At 40.3% G+C, this 21,114-nt stretch overlaps 1 protein-coding gene across 1 annotated transcript in view; it reads right to left on the bottom strand.

The window, feature by feature from the left end:
- PRKD1 (protein kinase D1) overlaps positions 1 to 21,114 on the bottom strand; it is a 178,591-nt gene that overhangs the window by 57,764 nt on the left and 99,713 nt on the right. The window contains exons 6-9 of the mRNA XM_030884929.2: positions 7,485 to 7,695; positions 7,243 to 7,320; positions 5,448 to 5,652; positions 3,775 to 3,898 (exon numbers count right to left, since the gene is read on the bottom strand). Of these exons, the coding sequence (XP_030740789.2) occupies positions 3,775 to 3,898; positions 5,448 to 5,652; positions 7,243 to 7,320; positions 7,485 to 7,695 (618 nt within the window). The remainder of the gene's footprint in view (positions 1 to 3,774; positions 3,899 to 5,447; positions 5,653 to 7,242; positions 7,321 to 7,484; positions 7,696 to 21,114) is intronic.

Below are 21,114 nucleotides of genomic sequence, written 5' to 3'. Positions count from 1 at the left end.
TCATGGTAACTCCCCCAAAATGACTGGGTTTCACCCACTGTCATTGAGCCATTTTCTGGTCATCTTGTTGTTAGATGCCATTGGGTCGGTTCCAACTCATGGTGACAACAGAACGAAACACTGCCCACTTCAGTGCCATCCTGACAGTTGTTCTATGTCTGTGCCACTGTTGGAGCCCTGCGGGGGTCTTCTTCTTGGTGGGTGCCCCGCCACACGATCACGCATCATGGCCTTCGCCAGGAGCTGGTCTCCCCCGATAACAAAGTACATTAGACAACATTTTGCCATTCTTGTTTCTAAGGAGCAGCTGGCTGTACTTTTCCAGCACGCCTGTTTTTCTTTTGGCCGTCCATGTATTTTCAATACACTGAACCAACATCATAGTTCAAATGGACCGGTTTTTCTTAGCTCCTCCTTATTCAGGGCCCAATTTTCACATGCATATGTGGCAACTGCAAATACCATGGCTTAGGGCAGGGACACTTTAGTTCTTAATCAACATCCTTGCTTATCAACACTGTAAAGAGGTCTTGTGAGGCAGATGGTACAGCAATACAATGCTTCATTTGAGTTCTTGACTGCTGCTTCCCTAAGTATTCATTGCGGATCTAAGCAAGACAAAATCTTTGACAACTTCCATCATTTCTCCATTTATCATGATGCTACTTATTGGTCCAATTGTGAGGGTTTGGGTTTCCTTACATTGAATTATGCTCCATATTGAAGGCTGCAGTCCTTGATGCCATCAGGAAGTGCTTCGAGTCCTCCTCACTTTCAGCAAACAAGGTTGTGTGATTTGCATAAAGCAGGTTGTTCATAAGCCTTCCTCCAATCCAATCCTGTTGTCACATTGTTCATAACTCAACTTCTCTTTGATTTGCTCAGCAGACAGATTGAATAAGTATGTAAGAGGATACAACACTTACAAACACCTTTCCTGATTTTAACGCATGCAATATTCCCTTGTTCTGTTCGCACATTTGCCGCTTGATCCATGCACAGGTTTCCATGAGCACAATTAAGTGTTGTAGAATTCCCATTCTTCTCAAGGCTATCCATAGTTTGTTATTATCCACACAGTCAAATGTCTTTGCAGAGTCAATGAAACAGCAGCCAACATCCTTCTGGGTTTTTCTTGCTTCAGCCAAATCCATCTGACATCAGAAATGATATCCATTGTTATGCATTCTCTTCTGAATCTGGCCTGCACCTCTACCAGCTCCCTGTTAATGTACTGCTGCAATCATTGCTGGATGATTTTAAGCAAACAGTTAAATGCATGTGACAGCAATGGTATTGTTCTAGACTTTGCTTATTTTGTTGAGTCAGCTTTCTTTGGAATAAGTACAGATATGAATCTTTTCCAGACAACTGGCCAAGTCGCTGTCTTCCAAATTCCCTACCACGCTGTCTTCCAAATTCCCTACCATAGACAATGGAGTGCTTCCAGTGCTTCATCAGCTCACTGAACCATCAACCGGTACTGTGAATTCCTGGAGCTTTGATTCTGGCAAATGCTTTCCATGCATCCTGGACTACTTCAGTTCCTGCGGATGTGATCTTTATAAGAACAAGTGCCTTCAGCATACTCCCATGGAATAACTGGTGGATTTGAATCACTGACCTGGAAGTTAGCAGTCCAATGCTTACTGAACAACATCACTAGGGCGCCTTTAGTGACTAGATGAGGGCATGCAAATAAAGTATAGACGACTACCTTGGGGATTAGTCGAGTTTGCTATTCTGTGGAGTATAAAGTGAATGATTTCAGAAGTGGGAAGTGAAAACCCATGGCCAGCAGGAGGATGAGCTGTGTGTATCCAGGATCCCTGTGTGGAGAAGTGGCAGCTGCAGAGACTATGAAGGAATGACGGAGGCAGCCGACAACAAGAAAGAGAAGCGGTGAGCCAGGGAATGAGTAAATCTGAGTGCTTTGGGCAGGAGACTGGTTTGCTCGTAGGGTATAATCAGTATGAAAATAGCTTTGTAACACTTGCCAGACAAGGGAAGATGCTAAGGTATCCTGTGGGTGAGGGGCTGAGGATAAGACAGAGACATACCTGCTAGCAGGGCTTAGAAAAGGTGCCTTTGCAAACAAAAGGACTATAATGCTTTCTGATCTTGATTTGTGGTCCCCTAACTTCCCTAACAAACACAATGCCCATACTCATGAGTACTGTCTGTGAGTCCTGTGTGGCTACTGCATTGGATGATCAGACCCAGCAGAGAAGTGGGAGCTGCATAGGGGAGTGTTGGCATCAGACTAGCCCAAAGAAAGTTGAAGGGTGTATGCATGTCTGATCACTGCCACATGGAATTCTTCCTTGGCAGGTGCGTTGTTATATTCTTCTTCCCCCTTGGGCAGCCAGAGGAGGGCAGGCATGGCCTTCACACCATTTTCTCAGTGTGTGCTCCTCTTTTAAGACCAACATGATCCATTGTTGTTCCTGGCCCCTTCTACAAGAGTTTGCAGGCCTGTTAAAGTCATAAAATGTATTTTAATCAGGTAACTTCTTCTCCAACCAAGAAGGTCAAGATTACAGTTGGAACCATCACAGTACAGGTAGTTCTTCAGTTACAACATGAACTTATGGGCCAAACGTATTTTAATGATATGTAAATTTGTCCTCATTTTCTAACGATTGGACCAACACCTGTTTACAACAATTTTTTCATCACAATCACCTTCACTTGCTGCACATGCAGCTTTTAAATTATTAAAAAGGCTGGAGGCCTTTGCTTGCCCTAAAGGTTAAATAAGCACCATAAGCCTTACTTACAAATGTGACTGAAAGACACACTTAGGAACAGATCTCGGTCATAGTGTGGGAACCAGTTGTACAAGAGGGGTTCAAAAAGCTGGTGGGAAAATTCCATTCTCCCAAAGAATTTTTGAACCTCCCACATATTTATCTAAAGAAATGATGGGGCTGCTGCCGGATGAAGGAAGGCAGCACTAATAAGGCGACTGCAGTTGGGTTGATGACATCTGTTAGCGATCCTAGAGGACAGAGGAAAACTATAGCATCGGGTTCCCAAGGCTGTACGTCTTTCTGGAAGCAGACCGCCGCATCTGTCTGCCTGGAGCAGCTGGTGGGTTTGAACCAAGCTCTTTAAGCCACTGCATCTTCTAACAATGCTTGAGAGAGAAAATGATCATGAATTGTCACTTGACGTAACCTTGAAAAGAAGAGCAAGTCTCTTTTTCTCCCTCGCTCTCTTTTCTCTCTCTCTCTCTCTCTCTGTCACATACACAGACTCTGCCTTCACATCAACCATGAGGAAAACCTAGAGTAAGTAACAAACTGACTTCAATTGAATTTCAAAGGTTTGAAATGAGTAAGTTTATCAGTGCATATATAATTAGTTATTGAAGAACTATATCATAGCAATCATATTTTTGGCATTTCTATAGTGTATTTCGTTCAAAATTGTGAATTACAAAGCATATTCTGAGTACATACTACAGCTTTCACAATCGCTTTAACACTGCCAGCATTTTTCACTGTATTTGGTGATCATCTCATGTAATAGAGGGAGAGGAATCTTATCTCCCAGAAATTGTTTTCTACATTTTGTTCTCACTCCATTGCTTGATTAACTACATCTGATTCCTAGATTGGTTAGGTGCTTCCCCTGATCCTATCTGATATCTGAGCAGACTGGGCTCTGGTCTGCTCCTCAAGACCCAGATATCCTATAGAACCCAGAAAGTATTGGCAACTCCTGCAATACACCAGCAGTAGAAAAGTGCTCACTATCGAACGAACGTACCAGTGCATCCTTGCTGGTGTAGTGGACCATCCATCCTTCTTTCATCACTGTACTGCTTTTCCTCTTGGTGTGTTTGACAGACTGCACCACTCGCATGAGGGGGATATTGTTGCTTGTTGATGGACTTGACAAGTCAAAATATTTTGGAAAGAAATGATTTTAGATATAGATCTTCTTTTCATGCATAAATGCCCCACTTCAGTTCTTTTCCATTGAAAGCCAAAAATTCAGATCTAATTTTTAGTGATGTATAAGGTGGTGTAAACATTGGGATTTGAGTTAGGCTGATAAACCTGCTGTCAAATTGATTTAGGTTCATGATAGACACTTTACATGTAAATGTTAAAAATCTGCTAATGAGAATAAAAGTACTTTAGTTCTGGAATTGGACTATAAGGTGTTCAGCTTTCTGGGAAACATCAGGTATATTATGGTGATAGTGGATTGAGGCTACTGTATTCAGAATCATATATGCAAACTGATTTAATTATTTATCATAAGCAAACTATTAGTCATTGACAGATTATATTATCCAAATGAATGGTATTCTTTGTATATTTCATTAAAAAACCTAGAATCTGCTATGTAAACTATCATGTAATCCCAATTACTTGTGGAATTTTGCTGCTCTTTCATTCTCTCTCCACAGCTCCCACTCCCACCTCCCCTGAACGCAAGCACATGTGCACAAGTCTCTTAAACCCTCCCGTACTCAAGAAATGCACGTCTTCAAAAGAGAGTTGGGTCGTGACTTTAACATTCCCCAGTAGTTAAAAAATATTTATTATACTGCTAAATAAAAAATTTATTACTCTTTGTGCATGGACTATTTCAGTTTCCCAAAGACTAAGCCATTAGCAAAATGAAAACAAAAGTTTTAGTCAGATTTATAATAAAATTCAATGGTTGACAAAGCTTTTTCTGTTGAGGGCCAGACAATAAATATTTGGGGCTTTACAGAATACTTAACACTCTCGCTGGAGTTCACAAGAAGCCATGAACAGTACAAATTGGATGTGGCTGTGTGCCAATAAAACTTAATTACAAAATAGACAGTAGCCAGAGTTGACCTGGTGGCTATAGTTTGCTGACCAGATATAAAAAATGGATATTATCTAGTAATCAAAAAGATTAACTAATCAGATCACAGATATAAAAGTACATATACACTGAAATTTGGTGAGATTTAGACCTTCAATGTGCCTCAAGGGGCCTTCAAAAACTTTTATGGAAGAAGTCCATTTCGTTTTAATTCCATTTCTCTATTTGAAGCCTCCTTGTATTTGAAAAAGAGGTCCATTATAAAATAAATGCATGGTGCCTGCTGGAGTTGATCTCTGAATTTTGTATTCCCATACAATGTGCTTTGAATAAATATTAACTTTGTTTATGGGGAGCATATTTATGGGGAGCAAATGTGTGTATCTCTCATAAGCAAAGGAAAATGGGTCAACAACTGAGGCAGTGGTAGGGAAGGATGCAAAATAATACATCTCCGAGGGAATCCAGACTTCACAAGTTCAAAGCCTCTCATGTAAATGCACAGTTCATTCATAAATTAATTAAACACACACTTTCAACTTATCCAGCAACAGGTTAAAATACCAACTAGCTTAGCAAATGAAATCTACTTGGAGTTCCGCTGTGTGACAGGGATGGGCTGTCGCCCTCACCTGATGGTTCTGGTGGAGTCCTCGTGGTCTTGGTCCGGATCCTGCATGTCCCCACTGTCACTCTGGCCTTCTGCCATGACCATCTCCGCATCTTGCACCATTGCTTCTTCCATGTCATCCATGAGCCCGCTGTTCCTTTCACTGTCATTGTCATCGCTCCCTTCTTCCATGACCACATCCGACTCTGCCCCGGGGCCGAGTAAATCTAGGAAATGGGTTTGCACTCATGAAGATCATCCTGGGCGCCGGGATCTGGAACTTAAATGAAAGCTAGGCAATCTTGAAACAAATCCCTAGGGAGCTATACAAAATATGGCGTGAATAAGTGAAAAATGTATCCTTTCCCCCCCCCACAAATATTTGCACGTTTAAAAGGGTGAGCCTAGAGTTTTACAGAAGAGACTTACTGTCTGGATCCCTAATTCTAAGAAGATGAAGACTCATGGAGATCCTTGGAACAAGGTGGTAGCAGGCACATGTGAACAGAAACCTGACCATATCTCAGTAGATTACAAAACGTTCCATTTGGACAGCTAAGTCATGAACCCCCAAGACAGAAATTAGTGTTGGAAGGCTTTTCTGGAGAATTCTCCCTTCTTTTTCCAAATATATATTTATTCTAGAGAAGAAAATTGAAGCACAATATTAAAAATTTGTTTTTCCAAATTTTACGAAGGGAGATTGCTCAATTTGTTCATCTGGTTTCCTAGAACTATCCCCGTCTCCCCCCAGTGGTCTCAAAAACTTATGTCAGACTTAAGATATAATACTACCCATGATCTATCACGGAAAACATACTAGGCTGGGGATCTAAGTAAATGTCTTGGTAGTTTTCCATTAGGAATACTACCTTGAAAGATAATGCGAACCACCATCTTTAAAGTATAGCATTTTTTCTTAGGAATCCTTCCAAGTTAAAGTCTTACTAGCTTAAGATTTTCCTAAAGTAATGTACCCAAATATAGGAAAGTATGGCACATTGGTTGATGGGTCTGCGGATATCTAATTGATTGGTAGTTTGAAGCCACCAGCCACTCCTTGGGACAGTACTGTGGCACTCTGCCTCATAGAGGTCAAAGACTTGGAAACTCTATGGGGAAGTTCTGCTTTTGCCTTTTAAGGTTGCTATGTGTGGATTCAACTTGAATCCAACACAAGAACAATAGGAAAGGACATGTATTGTATATATTATAATCAATATATCATGTGAATATGTATTATATGTAATATAATACATGAATATACAATATAGTATATAATATATTGGTATATTTTTTATATATTAATTGGCTGGATTAAAGTTCCTTTTAATAAAAGCATGCAGTTAACAATCACATATAAAATAGAAATAGTAACTGGGGGAGAAAGGAAGAAAGTGACTGTATCCTGAGGAAACAGACTTTGTGAATTTCCCTTCATTGGCAAATGGAGAAGAAAAGTTAACTTCTGTTAAGGCTTGTAAAGCGGAGGGGAAGAGCAGTTGAAAGGTAGACGTGTGGTCGTTCCCACTACCTTCCCATTTCTGATCAAACTAGGAATGTCGAATGAGATAATTGATGAAGACATCAGATTTCAGTGTTGGCTGTCCACAGTGTAAAGGTCAAGAAGGTCTCTTTGGGGTTGCCCAAAGCTTTTATGAGCTAGAGTTTCTAGAAAGCAGAACAAACCAGGCCATCAATTGCTGTGGACTGATCATACTGAAGAGGAAATAGTACCATTTTCCAAGTCCACGGAGTCCTCATTGCCACACTCTAACAGAGCAGGAGCAAGAACGGGGCTCTGGACTGTCACTTACCTCCATTAATGCTCACTTCCCCCAGGCAGTTGTTTGGAACTTTGGGTGCACAACGCTTATGACAGTTGAATCGGCAATCTAATTGTGATGATTTTGAAACAAAACAAATAGGAGCAAGTCTTTATCAGAAAGAGAAGTTGTAAACAAAACCAAACAAAACTGTAACTGCAGGTGTGTGACTGACTAACTCAGGGGCTCAGAGTTTGGCAAGAAACAACCATTGGGTGGCCAACTCCTCTTACCTTTGCACTGCAAGCCCTGCCGGAAAAGGCCCTTGAGCAGCTTCTTGCAGTACTGGCACACTGTGGGCCGCGTGTAGGAGTGGATGACGAAGGTGTGCGGCACCTTCACTTTGGACATCAAAATCTTGTCCAGCTGAATGGGTCGTCCAATGTAGGACTGAGAATTCGATCTCTTCTCGCGGCCGAGAAGTGACTCGGACGGTGACTTTTGCTGGATGTGTGCGACACAATAAAGAATGAAAGAGAGGACTCGGTAGTTCAAGGCTTCACCTTTTGAAAAGTCTCCTTTTATTTAGTGGCTTGATTCTCAAGAACAAGAGCGAATGAAACACTTCTGTCAAATAAAGTATATTCATGTTAAGGTAATTTAGGCCCCCATTAGCTCTTGTTTAAAAAGCTCTCAGCTATTAATCCGGCTACTCCGTAGTTTTTACATGCTGGGGATAGGAAAAAAAAGAAAAAGAAAAAGGTTGGAGACCTGAATACTTAAATCTGATATCTAGTTCCTTAATTTTTTTTTAATTTCTTTTATAAATTCATCACTTTTTAAATTTATTTATCATTTTTGGGGGCTCTTCTAGTTGTTATCACAATCCATCCATCCGTCGTGTCAAGCACATTTGTACATATGTTGCCATCATCATTCTCAAAACATTTTCTTTCGACTTGAGCCCTGGGTGCTCCTCATTTTTTCCCGCCTTCCCCCAGCCTCACTTCCTCATGAAACCATGATAATTTATACATTATTATATTTTTCATGTCTTACACCAATTGCTGTCTCCACTCACTTTTCTGTTGTCCATTCCCCCGGGAGGGGGTTCTTTGTCGATCATTGTGATTGGTCCTTCCTTACTTTCCTCCTTTACTTCCCTTAACCTTCTAGTACTGCTACTCTCATTATTGGTTCTGAGGGGTTTATCTGTCCTGAATTCCCTGTGTTTCAGCTCTTTTCTGTATTGGTGTACATGTTCTTTTAATGCACAACTATAGAACTAAAAGCCAAGCACTACAAACACAAATGGCCTTTAATCCTATTGCATGTACTTTCCACTAACATTTTTAGAAGTATTACATGTGCAAGGTTAGATAATGCAATAATTTCAGAAAGATAGAAAATGAAAAATAAATTATCCCTGTTGTCCTACATACTACTTCATCTGAAAATACCTGCATTGTTGCTTCCCTTCTAGGTGGGAGGGGGTGGGAAATGGTTTTAAATGATTATTCAACCTTATGAAAAAAGAAAGGGATAAACTTCTATTTTAATTTCTTTGTTTGAAAAATATAGCAACAAATAGATTATACACTGAACACAAACATAGATTTTTTTTGTTGTAATTATATCCCTGTGCTCTCCTACTACTCAACATAGAATTATTTAATTAGTCCAGTAAAAAGATTTCCTTTTTAATTAAGTGAAATATAATTAACCACATTATCAATGTTTTGGACAATTTCATGAAAGTTGAAAGCATGAATAAGTGTATTTTGGAATCATCAGAATAAAAAATGAATGAAATGTCTTTTTAAATGCTGAGTTATTTATTACACCATTGTACTATAGTGATCACTGTGCTAGGAGCCTTACAAGATAGGCTTTGTTATCTACATTGTATCATAGAGAAATTTAAGATCATACAGTTTACTTAAATTGTTTTATATTACATGGCTAGGAAAATCCCATTCCTGTCACGTTGATTCCACTCATAGGGACCCTGTAGGAGAACAGCCCCATAGGGTTCCGGGGCTGTCTTCTTTCTGGAAGCAGACGGCCATCTTTCTCCTATCCAATGGCTGGTGGGTTCACACGGCAGGTGTTTGGAGGAGTAACGGAGAGCGTGGCAGCACTGTGGCACCGGGCTCCTCAGCTGCTAATAAGTGGAGCCACAATTTGAACTGACAGTTGTTTGCCTCACTCTGTTAAACCTACTAGTAAAAAGTGACAGGCAACAACTTACCAGATATTAAAGGCAAGTTAATGCTTCTATTCACCTCTATAATAAGATTTCCTCTTGGACTTCTAAGTGAATCTGATTTAAAATATTGTAAGTGGGAATAGAAAACAAACTTTACATTTAACAATTACAATCGAGTGTCCTCAATGAAGGAAAATACCTAAAGCAGTGGTTCTCAACCTTCCGAATGCCACGACCCTTTAACACAGTTCCTCATGTGGTGGTGAGCCCCAACCATCACATTATCTTTGCTGCTACTTCATAACTGTAATTTTACTACTGTTATGAATCGGGCGACCCCTGTGAAAGGGGTGTTCGACCCCCAAAGGGGTTGCGACCCACAGGTTGAGAACCGCTGGAGAGCTCTGGTTCTCTCCTATCTCGGAGGTATGTATTAACACCTCTCCAGTTGGTTTCTAATTTGGACCAGCTGTACACAAGATGAGGACTAGATCAGATTTACATACAAATTCTACCCATCCCAACCACTCAAGCCCAAGGCTTGGTGTTATTGTGAGGAGTTGTTCCCAACTCAGACCTTAGTGTGGACTTAGGGTACAAGTGAGGAAGGGCACACTGACCAGCCCGCCCTCACTGCTTTTGGCAGCAGCGTGAAGGCTGGTGTGGACAATTCACTTGCTGCATCGAAGAGCAATTTGTGAGGAGGCTGTGAGTAAGTACGCCTACAGTTGCATTTCGTTTTATAAAGGAAAACTCTGAAGCATATTCCTCTGGAAAGGCTTCTCAGGAAGAGCAGGCCAGGGCCCTTATAAAGAAAGCCTACAGGTTTGCCATGCCAGACGAATCCCGCATATGTTGAAAATCCACCTTCAATGGACTCGATGAATAATTAAATCCAAAGGGTTGGGTCCGTGTTCCCTGTGCTCTCTTCAGAAACTGTTGCCAAAGGGCTAGTTTTAAGCACAGACCAAACCGTAACTAACATTTTTCCATAGTTGGAAAGTTTCAACACTCAGAATAAAAGATGACCTGGCATAACACTTGCTTCGCAGACTTAAAATGTCCTCAGATTTGGAAAATCCTACGAAAAGCAAGGGCGTTTACCCATCGTCATTTTCCTTAATTTCAGACACCAAACTGTACACAAAGCAGCCGCCCTGGTAGCGCAGTGGATAAAGCACTCAGATGCCAACCTGAAGGCCAGCGATTTGAATCCACCAAGGAGAAAGCCGGGCCAGTGTGCTTGCTTAAAGAATACAGTCTTGCAAACCTAGACAGGGTTCTACTCTGTCCTACACCGTGTCTATGAGATGGAAATCAACTGGCTATCAACAATCTTTTAATTGTGGTATCAGATGTTTGACATTGCTCCCTTTAGTACACCACAGGCCAACTCACTCGGTTAGCAAAGTATGGGGGATCCACTCAACTGAATGCTTTCCTCTCCTCCACCTGGTAACATGACTAGGAACACTACCACAAGCTTTATGACTAGAGCGATCCTTGATACATCATTTTATTTATTACCTTCAAGACAGGCCTGCACAAGGCATTTTAAAATATTATATGTGCTTAGAAATAATTAGCTCTCATTCTGGGGCCTACAGACTGTACCGCAGACATAATAAAGCAATGATGAAATCCACACAACCAAGTGTGACCTTGGCAGAGAATAAGGTTGTGTTGATTCTGACTGATAATAATGCCACAGGATAGAGTAGACCTGCCCTGCGGAGTTACCAAAGCTGTCAACCTCTGGGTTAGCAGGGAAGCGCTTTTACCATGTGCCACCAGGCTCCCGTTATTTTGATTGACGATCAAAGTATTTTATTTGAACATTATAAATGACAAAAAAACAATAATAAACTCTTCTGTTCTAATTTTTAAAAAAGCAGCACACCACAGACAGGAGAGACCACGAGAACTGAGCAGTAATGAAAACTAAATTGTAAAATCAGAAACCATTTTTAGAGCTTAAAAACCCTAACACTACCTGTGGTTGTGATACCACCTGTAACATCCTTCTACTAAATGCTCTTTAAAGTTAGCACCGCGTTTGAACCATGTGCAACGAGCACTGAGGCAATAGATCCTGCTTTCCTAGAGACTGACTGGACTTTTACCAGCTAGGCAAAAAAGAATGACTCGGCAAGATTGGCATCTCCCCAGGAAGTGATTACACTATGGAAACTCCAACTGCCATCATGTCTTTGCACATTTGAACCCTGAAACAGACTGTACCTCAGACATAATAAAGCAATGATGGCCTGGTGGCACATGGTAAAAGCGCTTCCCTGCTAACCCAGAGGTGAGGTTGACAGCTTTGGTAACTCCGCAGGGCAGGTCTACTCTATCCTGTGGCATTATTATCAGTCAGAATCAACACAACCTTAATCTCTGCCAAGGTCACACATGGTTGTGTGGATTTCATCATTGCTTTATTATGTCTGAGGTACAGTCTGTAGTCTCCTTGGATTTGTTTTGAAATTTTCCAAAAAGGTATATTTCACTTAGCACATTAAAGTGAACCCTTTTAATTAAAATTCTAGAAAACGGGGAGGTGGAGGTGGGAGTCCCCTGATTTGTGGTTTGTTTATTGTGAGTTATGTAAAAATCAAGCAAAAGATTTCACAAGCTAAAATTCACTTTCCATAACCATGATTCAAGTGAAAATTTCTGTCATATATAAAAAGAAATGTTTACTAACTACAATTTATCCCACAACCCATATTGGGACTGAATTCTGGAAAATATGACCTCCACTTACGTTAAAAAGAAACAAAACACTTAAAAAGTAGAGAATACTTTACTACAGCAGTTCTCAACCTGTGGTTTGCGACCCCTTTAGGGGTCAAATGACCCTTTTACAGGGGTCGTCCTATTCATAACAGTAGAAAAATTGCAGTTATGAAGTAGCAATGAAAATAATTTTATGTTTGTGGGGGTCACCACAACATGAGGAACTCTATTAAAGGATTGCAGCATTAGAAAGGTTGATAACCACTGCTTTAGTACATGTGTTAGTCTGGGTAGACTAGAGAAACAAATCCAAGGAGACTCATATGTATGTAAGAACGAGCTGTATATACAAGAACAATTGAATATTGAGAAAACATCCCAGCCTAGTCCAGATCAAGTCCATAAGTCTGACATTAGCCCATATGTCCGATACCAATCTATAAATCCCTCTTCAGACTCATGCAACACATGCAATGGTCCTGAATTCAGGAAGATCACAGGCCAGAGGATGGAAAGTCTTATGGATCCAGTGGCAGTGGAAGCAGCTCAGCGTTGGCAAGTATCCCCACGTGGCTCCTACAGCCCCAGGGCTCTAGGATCACTCCATGTGTCTTGTCTGCGGGAATTTATGGCAGGGAGTGTGTGTGTCCCGCCTCCAGAGAGCTATTTATCTCCTTAGAGCCTCCAAATGAGGTCAGCAAGCTGTGACCTAATTGACAGGGTAAACTCCACCCCTTTACTCTTAAATCTCGAATTGACAACAGATTATGTAATGCCCACAGTACATAAACTTTTAGTACTTCTTCAAGGACTAGTCTCAATAATTAGCAATAAGCATTTAAGGGATGGGTAGTGCCTTAAGCCATATTTGTTCTATATTGATATTAAGTGTACAAGACTTATGGTACATGTTAGTGGTGCATGACAAACCAAAAGCATTGATTGACCTAGATGATGTGTCTATTTTCAAGTTAATTGACAGGAAAAATGGTTGGGAGATCTGAATAGAAATCTTTAAAATACAGACTTATATATGTCTTACAATGTAATGTTACATTAACTTTTATTTTGACATTTGTTTTATATTCTTACACAAAAAAAATGAAGAGTAAAACAGCCTAAGGATTTTTTCCCCACTGCACTTTTTCTTCATCCTTGTCAGCTTCACAAATCCACATTGAATATGAAATCTGTATATAATATTGCTTCAGAAAGAGAAGGGGAATTGTGGTAGTTAAATAATCTGGTGCCAACTTGGGACTATTACATGTGAAGAGGTGGAGTTTAGCCTGTCAATTCCTGTTGACAAGCCACGGGGAACTTACTATGCTGATGGAGCCAGAACCTTGGAGCTGGAGGACCCACGTGGAGACCCACACCGGTGCTAAGATGCTTCCACCACCACTGGATCCACAAGACGTTTCACCCACTGGCTTGGGATCTTCCTGCATTCGGTGTCATTGCATGGCTGCACGAGTCTAAAGAGGAATTTATGGACTAGTATTGGCATATGGGGGAATATCAGACTTATGGACTTGATCTGGCCTGGGCTGGGATGTTTTCTTAATGTACAATTGCTCTTTCACATAATGTTCTCTTTTACACACATATGAGTGTCTCTGGATTTGTTTCTCTAGCCACCCAAGACTAACACAGTAGTAAACAGAAATACCCGTACACTGGGTATAACTCAGAGTGGGGACGTTAGCAATTAGAGTAAATAGTCCCTGGAAAAGATCATCCTGCTTGGTAAAGTAGAAGAGCAGAGTCACAGAGAAAGCCCACAATGAGCTGTACCGACAGACACAGTGGCTGCACAGCGGACTCAAACAGAACAGTAAAAGGGAGGATGGCCTACGACCGGGCAGGGTTTCCTTCTGTGTCTGACCTGACTTGACTGGATGGAATTTAACAATAACAACATGGTAAAGTGGAGAGAACAGACTCATTATAAGGCATGATTATTGTTCAAAACTGCGAATACTTTACAGGTGAGTATGTAAGTCAACACCAGGAAATCCCAGTGTTTTAGGAAAGAATTTTATTTCTAAATGTTAGAACTCTGAAAAAAATAAATTAAATATTGGGCCAGTCAACTAAAAGAATACTTCTTGGGATGAAATCTAGCCTATGGGGAGTCAATTTTTTTGGGAAATGGATAATAGCAGTGTTTTTAATAATCTGCACATATATTAAACTCTTTTTAAAGCATTTGGCATGGATAAGTGCGTTTAAGCAGATAAGGAGCCAGAGCCACGATGAGGTTAAATAATTTTTGCCTAAGGGCTCAGCCTATAAATGGTAGAGCTTGAAATGCAAGTTTTCTTTCCCTAGACCGTAGGCTCCAAAACTTTTTTGGCCGACTGTTCTCTTCTAAGGAAAAAATGAAAATTACTCAGTGGCTCTCCTTATCTCCCCACCCCATCGGCCACAGCAATTAAAAAATGTTGCATTATAGCCCATAATCCGGGATAAAGTGTAGGCATATGCTTTTGCATCCTGTCCTCCCCACATCATTCCAGCATCCCCCAGGGAGTGGTATGACCCACTTTGGAAACACTGAGAAGGTATTACTGATTCCTCTTTCCTCCCAGCTCTCACATTCATATTTGATGCTAATATGGAAAATAGAAGCTACCTTATTCCTTTCAAGCAGTTAGTGTGCAAATGAGACAATGAGAATGATCAAATGATACCGTGTTCTCCATGCCAAAATGCTTTGTGAAAGTATTGTGAACCCGTTAACCTTGACGCAGCCAAGAAGAACTTGTCTGTTCTCTCAGGATAGCGTCTGAGTCACATATGCTGTAAAGAACACAATGAGGAGCCGAGTACGGAGCCTCTTATTTTGTAAGTTCTGGCTGCCTAATTTCCTATTCCGTTGTTGTTTGCTTAAAGGATACTAACCCTACTGTGGGAAAACATATCCAACCAAACAAGAAACACTTCATTCTAGAAGTTTTAAGATCTAAACTTTTGCACTTATTCAAAGGAGAGAGCCCATCCTATCTGACAGCCATCAAGATAAGCCAACTTAACCAATGTATCCTAGGATACATTCTACCTGAAGGCCTCATTGTGATACTGTGAGACAAAAAAGATCAGCAAATAAAAGTTTCTGTGCCCCCACGAGTTTATTGTCCAGTGAAGTGTTGACACAACATTGCTGCTATTACCTTAGGCTTCTAGAACTCTCTGACCCCCACTCTTTCTCCCAGAGCTTTTATAACATGCCTGTGAGGGTCTGTGATAGGTCTTTCTGACCTATTCTTTGTTTGTTTGTTTTTTCCCTCCCTCCCCGCTCCCCCTCCCTCATGAGCCCTTGATAGTTTATAAATGGGTATTTTGTCATATCTTGCCCTGTCTGACGTCTCCCTTCACCCACTTTTCGCTCTGCCTATTCTTTGTTAAAGGTTTCTCTTTAGTATAAGTTCTACCACCAAAGCCTCTTGCATATTTCATTCACCCCTGTAGCATCAACTGCTGGAATGCTCCCTCCCACATAATTAGATGAATGTCCATGTACAATAGGGTCCATGTTCATGATCAAGGGTTCAGTAAAGGGGTTTCCTCAAGAAGAGACATTTGATATGGACTTTGAAGGATTTCTCCTATGTAATGATGCTATCACGTATTATTAGCAACATGATTCATATTTACAACAACTCAGTCCTCCTGGACTGTTTCACTCACGTGGAAATGGTGATCTAACCCTACACGTGGTTGCTTCAGTAACACATCCCTGTGGATACTCAGTCTGCAGCTGACCGTTTTCTTGAGCAAAGAGAAGCAATCGTCTCCTTTCACTAACGCTAGAACATATTACTTCTCACATGGGGCGTCAGGGAGTTTTCAACAGAGAGCAGCTCTTGGACAAGAGACAAGTCTGAAGGCCCCAGGGACATGAAGTTCACATACAAACATTCATGTTTCCTGACGCTATAATTCACTGAGTAGAGTGTTTGGTGAGTTTTGAACTGCTCAGTGCTATTCTGTTATAATTCTGGATCTATATCCTTGAACTACCTGCCAAGAATACCAGATAAATGAGTTTGATTCCTCAGTTGGATACCCTAAATATATAGCATAAATAAAAGCTAATCAACACCTTTTCATAACACTAAAAAGGTAGCTACAGGGCAGGGGGAAAAAAGCACGTCCGTCCCCTGCTTAGTGGTGACGGATGCTGTGTTTTACTATGGAAAACCCATTTCCTAATGTTTGCAGCAATTTGTGAAAGCTTTCAAAGTAATAACATATTTAATCTCGTATTAAAAATACAAGGTGATCGAGATTCTCTGAGTGCTAAAGTCGTCTTGGAAGCGACATTAACTCTTTTATATTACTTCACTCTTTTTAAGTAACCACAAAGGAGAGGAAAAGGAGCCTTACTATTTTCTAAAGTGATCTACCCTTCACTGACAAAGTATCAAAACAATTCCAGATTTGTTGCATATTTCCTGCACGGCTTTCCGTGTCAGCAACCAACATCCTACAAATGTGCGGACTCCCGGAGGGGTGGGGACACAGGATACAAGGAAGGATCACTCTTTTTACTTCCAGGCAATACATTAGTGTCATGCATTCTAAATTTGTCAAATAAGAAAGGAGAATTCCCGCTAGAGAAGGTAACCTTGCAGGTTAACAGATTTTGTGTCTTACAGTGTCAAAAAGGATAAAACCCACATATAAAAAAACAAAGAGGGGTATTAACAAACTATGTGGAAAACCAAGGGATGTGATTTTAAGACATACATTCCTAGGGTATTTTACCGAACCCAAATTGACAGGGGCCTAGACCAGTTTTACGAGTTCACAAAAGAGGTTGAAGAAACTATCTGAAAGAGGCTCTCCCATTGATTACTGCCTTGGAAGAGTCAAGCAGAACCTGGAAAATCCCACCATAAATACAGTCCAAAATTAGAAAGGTCCGAGCCACTCCCTTCAAATACAGCCCATGAGGATAACCAGAAAGGGCTTATAATATTTTACAGTATCCTAACCTATCACAACCAATGGTAAACATAAAACTGTTTGTGTGTGTGCACACATCCTTGTGAAACAACATAGCAGGGTGGCCAAAGACTAGCTATTAAAGTGAATCAATTACAGAGACAGACACACACACACACAGAGAGAGAGAGAGAGAGAGAGAGAGAGAGAGAGCCTAAGAAGAAGAAGAGAGATGGAAGGAGGGAAGGAGGCAGGGAGGGAAAGAGGGAAGAGAGAGACAAGAAGCGATTTCTTTCACTTTACTGACAAAAGGCTTCTAGTGTAAAAAATGCCAAAAGCACTAAGCCGTTGAATTTGCGTCACTCGGTGTTATTTTGAAAAAGAGTGTGAGGTGCCATCAGGTGGGATCTGAGATACTGTGCAGTAGAGCCATACCCTGGGCCTTGCTCACGATGGTTGTGCTTCAGCCCACTGCTGCATTACGTCACTGTGTCAGTTCATCCTGTCCACGGCCTCCCTTTGTGCAGGGTGGGGACTTTTTCTGGGGACTGTTCTCTCCCGCAATGTACATGAGACGAAGTCTTGTCAACCTCGTTTCTAAGGACCATTCCGGTTGGACTTCTTCCAAAATAAATGTGTTTGTCCGTGTTAGCCCATGCTTTCCTTATTCTACTTTTCATTACTCACTTCTTTCAGTCTTCCTGATTCAGTGTCTAGCTTTCACATGCATATGAGGCAATTGAAAATACCATGGCTTGAGTCAGGCGTGCCCTTGTCCTCAAACTAACCTCCTTGTTGTTCATACTCTAAAGAGGCTTTGTGCAGCAGATTTACCCAGCACAATGCGTCTTTTGAACCCTGGACTGCTGGTCCATGAGCAGTGACTGTGGACTTGAGCAAAACAAAATCCTTGACAACTTCAATCATTTCTGCACATATACTGGTCCCGTTGTGAGGACTTTGGTCATCTTGAGTTGTACCACACTGAAGGCTGCTATCCTTGATTTGCACCAGCAAGTGCTTCAAGTCCTCCTCACTTTCACCATGCAAGTCTGTGTGCATATTGTAGGTTGTTAATAAGTCTCCCAATCCTGAGCCTGGATTCTACTTCACATAGTCCAGCTTCTCTGATTATTTGCTCAGCATAGATTGAATAAGAATGGTGAAAGGATCCAACCCTGACACACACCTTTCTTGATCTTAAACCATGCAGGATCCTCTTACTGTGCTTCTACAACTGCCTTGTGAACCACTCACAGGTTCCAATATGGGCACAATTAAGTGTTCTGGAATTTCTGCACCCTGAGAAACAGACACTTGGAGCAATTAAGACATCTGGAGAAAGAAATATTTACTCATGATTTCTAACACTGTTTCATCTTGCACTTCGATACGTTTGCTCTCAAAACAATGACAATAAATGAGGTGTCATCCCTCCATAATTTGCCATTCCTGGATCAGTAGATGATAATGATTATTCACTTTACAATGGCCAATAGGATTCCACTGAACTCACTAATGTGTTCCACTTCATTTGTTACGACTTCTGGTTTCTCTAGAGTCATACCATGCCAATGGGTGTTTACAACTGTTTCTTCTCATTTTGAGTTTTGACCCATCAGCAGAGAGAGAGGTCCTGAACGCTTTATGTTAACCATGTCATTAAGTGTGACTCTACTTTGAGGCGGCAGCTCTTCCTCGTGAGTATTTTGAGTGTCTTCGCCCTCAGAGAATCATCTTCCAGCACTACATCAGACAGTATTTCGCTGCTGTTCTTAACTTTTCCACTGACATTTTTTTTTTTTTCAGCAGTAAATCACCAGGTTCTTCTTCCCAGTTTGTATCAGTCTGGATGCTCTGCTAATACCGGTTCACCATGGCTGGCCCTGCTGGTATCTGACACTCCAACGGCACAGTCAAGCATTATAACAAGAGTCAAGCCAACACAACATGACAAACTAACAGAACACACTTTACCTATTCTAGAGACTAGAGAAAGGAGTTCATCTGCACACGGCTAACCAAGTATCAGAAAACTATATAGAATGGAACAATTAACTTAATAAACAAGAAAAAAAAACAAGTTTAATATTTTAGAAGCTGAATTATTTCTGGATTTCTTGGGAGTCCAGAATTTACAGTATCAATTTCAATCTCCCATTTTCCTCCCTTTAAATTTTTCTACAAAGATTTTGTTCCTATTTTTCTTGGAAGAGTCATGCATGAGGACACATGGCTCTAACAGTGAGCACGAGTAACCTTTTTTCCATGGTACACAGCTGGGAGCGCAATAGGTAGCAATGGTCAGAAATGAAAAGAGCGGGATTTACATCTAGATGAGCAGATGTAACAAAACAACCCCCCCCCCAAATACTTTGGGGAATTCATATTTACAATATACATCTGCAAGTTTTTGCTCAGTAGACAAATGAATCATTTATATATGATCGGCACATTGCATGAAGCAGGAAACAGCCTCACAGTCTTATTTAATATACAGCAGGCACCCTTCTCCCCAAATCCACTGCTGCCTATAGTTTCCAGAGCATTAGAGAAGTGCTGGTTTACTCAGTGAAAGCACATTCGCATCAGGTTTGAATTGGGGGAACTAGTTTACACAAGCAAGATAGATCTGGCAGTATCAGTCATATGGATGATATGAGTATCACAGAACATATTCAAAAGGAAAATGACATTTAAATCCAGGTGAATCACCAGAATTACTGGAAGGCGAGAACACAAGAGTAATGAATCTCTAATTCTAGACAGATTTTTGCCACATTAAAAACTATCCTGGAAAATATTAATTTGGCCAAAATATCATCATAGCTTTAATCAGTATTAGATGCAGAATTCTCTCTCTCCTTTCATTTAAAAAGACTCTACTTTGAATATTACAAAGTATATCAGTGTTACACTCAATAATAGATAATGAAATACTGGGATGGCTTATCTTGCATTCATGTTTGAAAAGAATATATGAAAATAGTAATTAAATGAGTCCTTTTTGAGGAGGTATTTCTATGAAAGTGTGCAGCCAAGAGTTTCCTTTAGTATAATGTTTGTCTTAATTAAATAGAAATCAATAAATCTTTATAAAAACAGTATCTAATGGTGAATATTCTATTTAGAAAATATACATTCATGTAAAAACTGAATTTAATAGTCTATATTTTATAAAAATTAAAGAACAAAAGTGAGGATATAAAATGACCAAACACAAGGAAAACTTCCGAAATACTGGAATAAAAACATCTAATTCCACCAAAAATATCTTCCCTGTGGAATCCTATAAACTCAAAAACAATAATAGTAGATACCATCTTAAAGGTATTTAAAAACATCTGAAATTAACTTTGGCAATGATATTTAATTTTTTCAGAAATTATAAAAGACTTTTTAAAGTTACTTACAAAAAGTTATGTCACTAATTCTATCCTGTGGTCAAAAATTTAAAAAAAAAACTAAAACATTTAACTTTCTTCTCCGTGTTCTACCTTTGCTTCACCTCTTTTATATCAAGACTATTTGCCTCAGTAATTTGGCAAAAAACAAACTACATTTAATCTGCCCACACTGATTTATTCTCAACAGTGTATGAGGAGGTACCCTACACCTTTAAAAAATCATAATTCTTATTCGAAGCTTTGTATTTAATTTTTTTAAACAACCTTATCACTTTCAAAATTCTCTCCATTATACTTAATACATTTGTCAAATCTGATTTCATTCTTGGAAACATTTTTCAAACTCATCTGTTTGAATGGCTGACAGCACCTCCCTCCTGCTTTTTCTTCACCTCTTCTATGTCATCAAATCACGGTACTTTCATGTCCCTCTTCATTCAGAAACAAAAAGAAGTTACACAGAGTGAGGTCAGGTGAGTCAGGTGTGTGAGGCAAGAGAGACATGCTGTTTTGTGCCAAAAACTGGCTCGCTCACTGACAAGGTTGCATGAGCAGGTGCATTGTTGTGGTGCCAAAACCAGTCCCCCATCTGCCACAAATCAGGCCTTTTTTGTC

Source organism: Echinops telfairi, unplaced genomic scaffold (assembly GCF_000313985.2).
Source record: "Echinops telfairi isolate 266 unplaced genomic scaffold, ASM31398v2 ScPeMD7_18;HRSCAF=68, whole genome shotgun sequence".
Lineage (NCBI taxonomy): Eukaryota > Metazoa > Chordata > Mammalia > Afrosoricida > Tenrecidae > Echinops > Echinops telfairi.
This window is presented reverse-complemented; position numbering and strand designations above follow the sequence as displayed.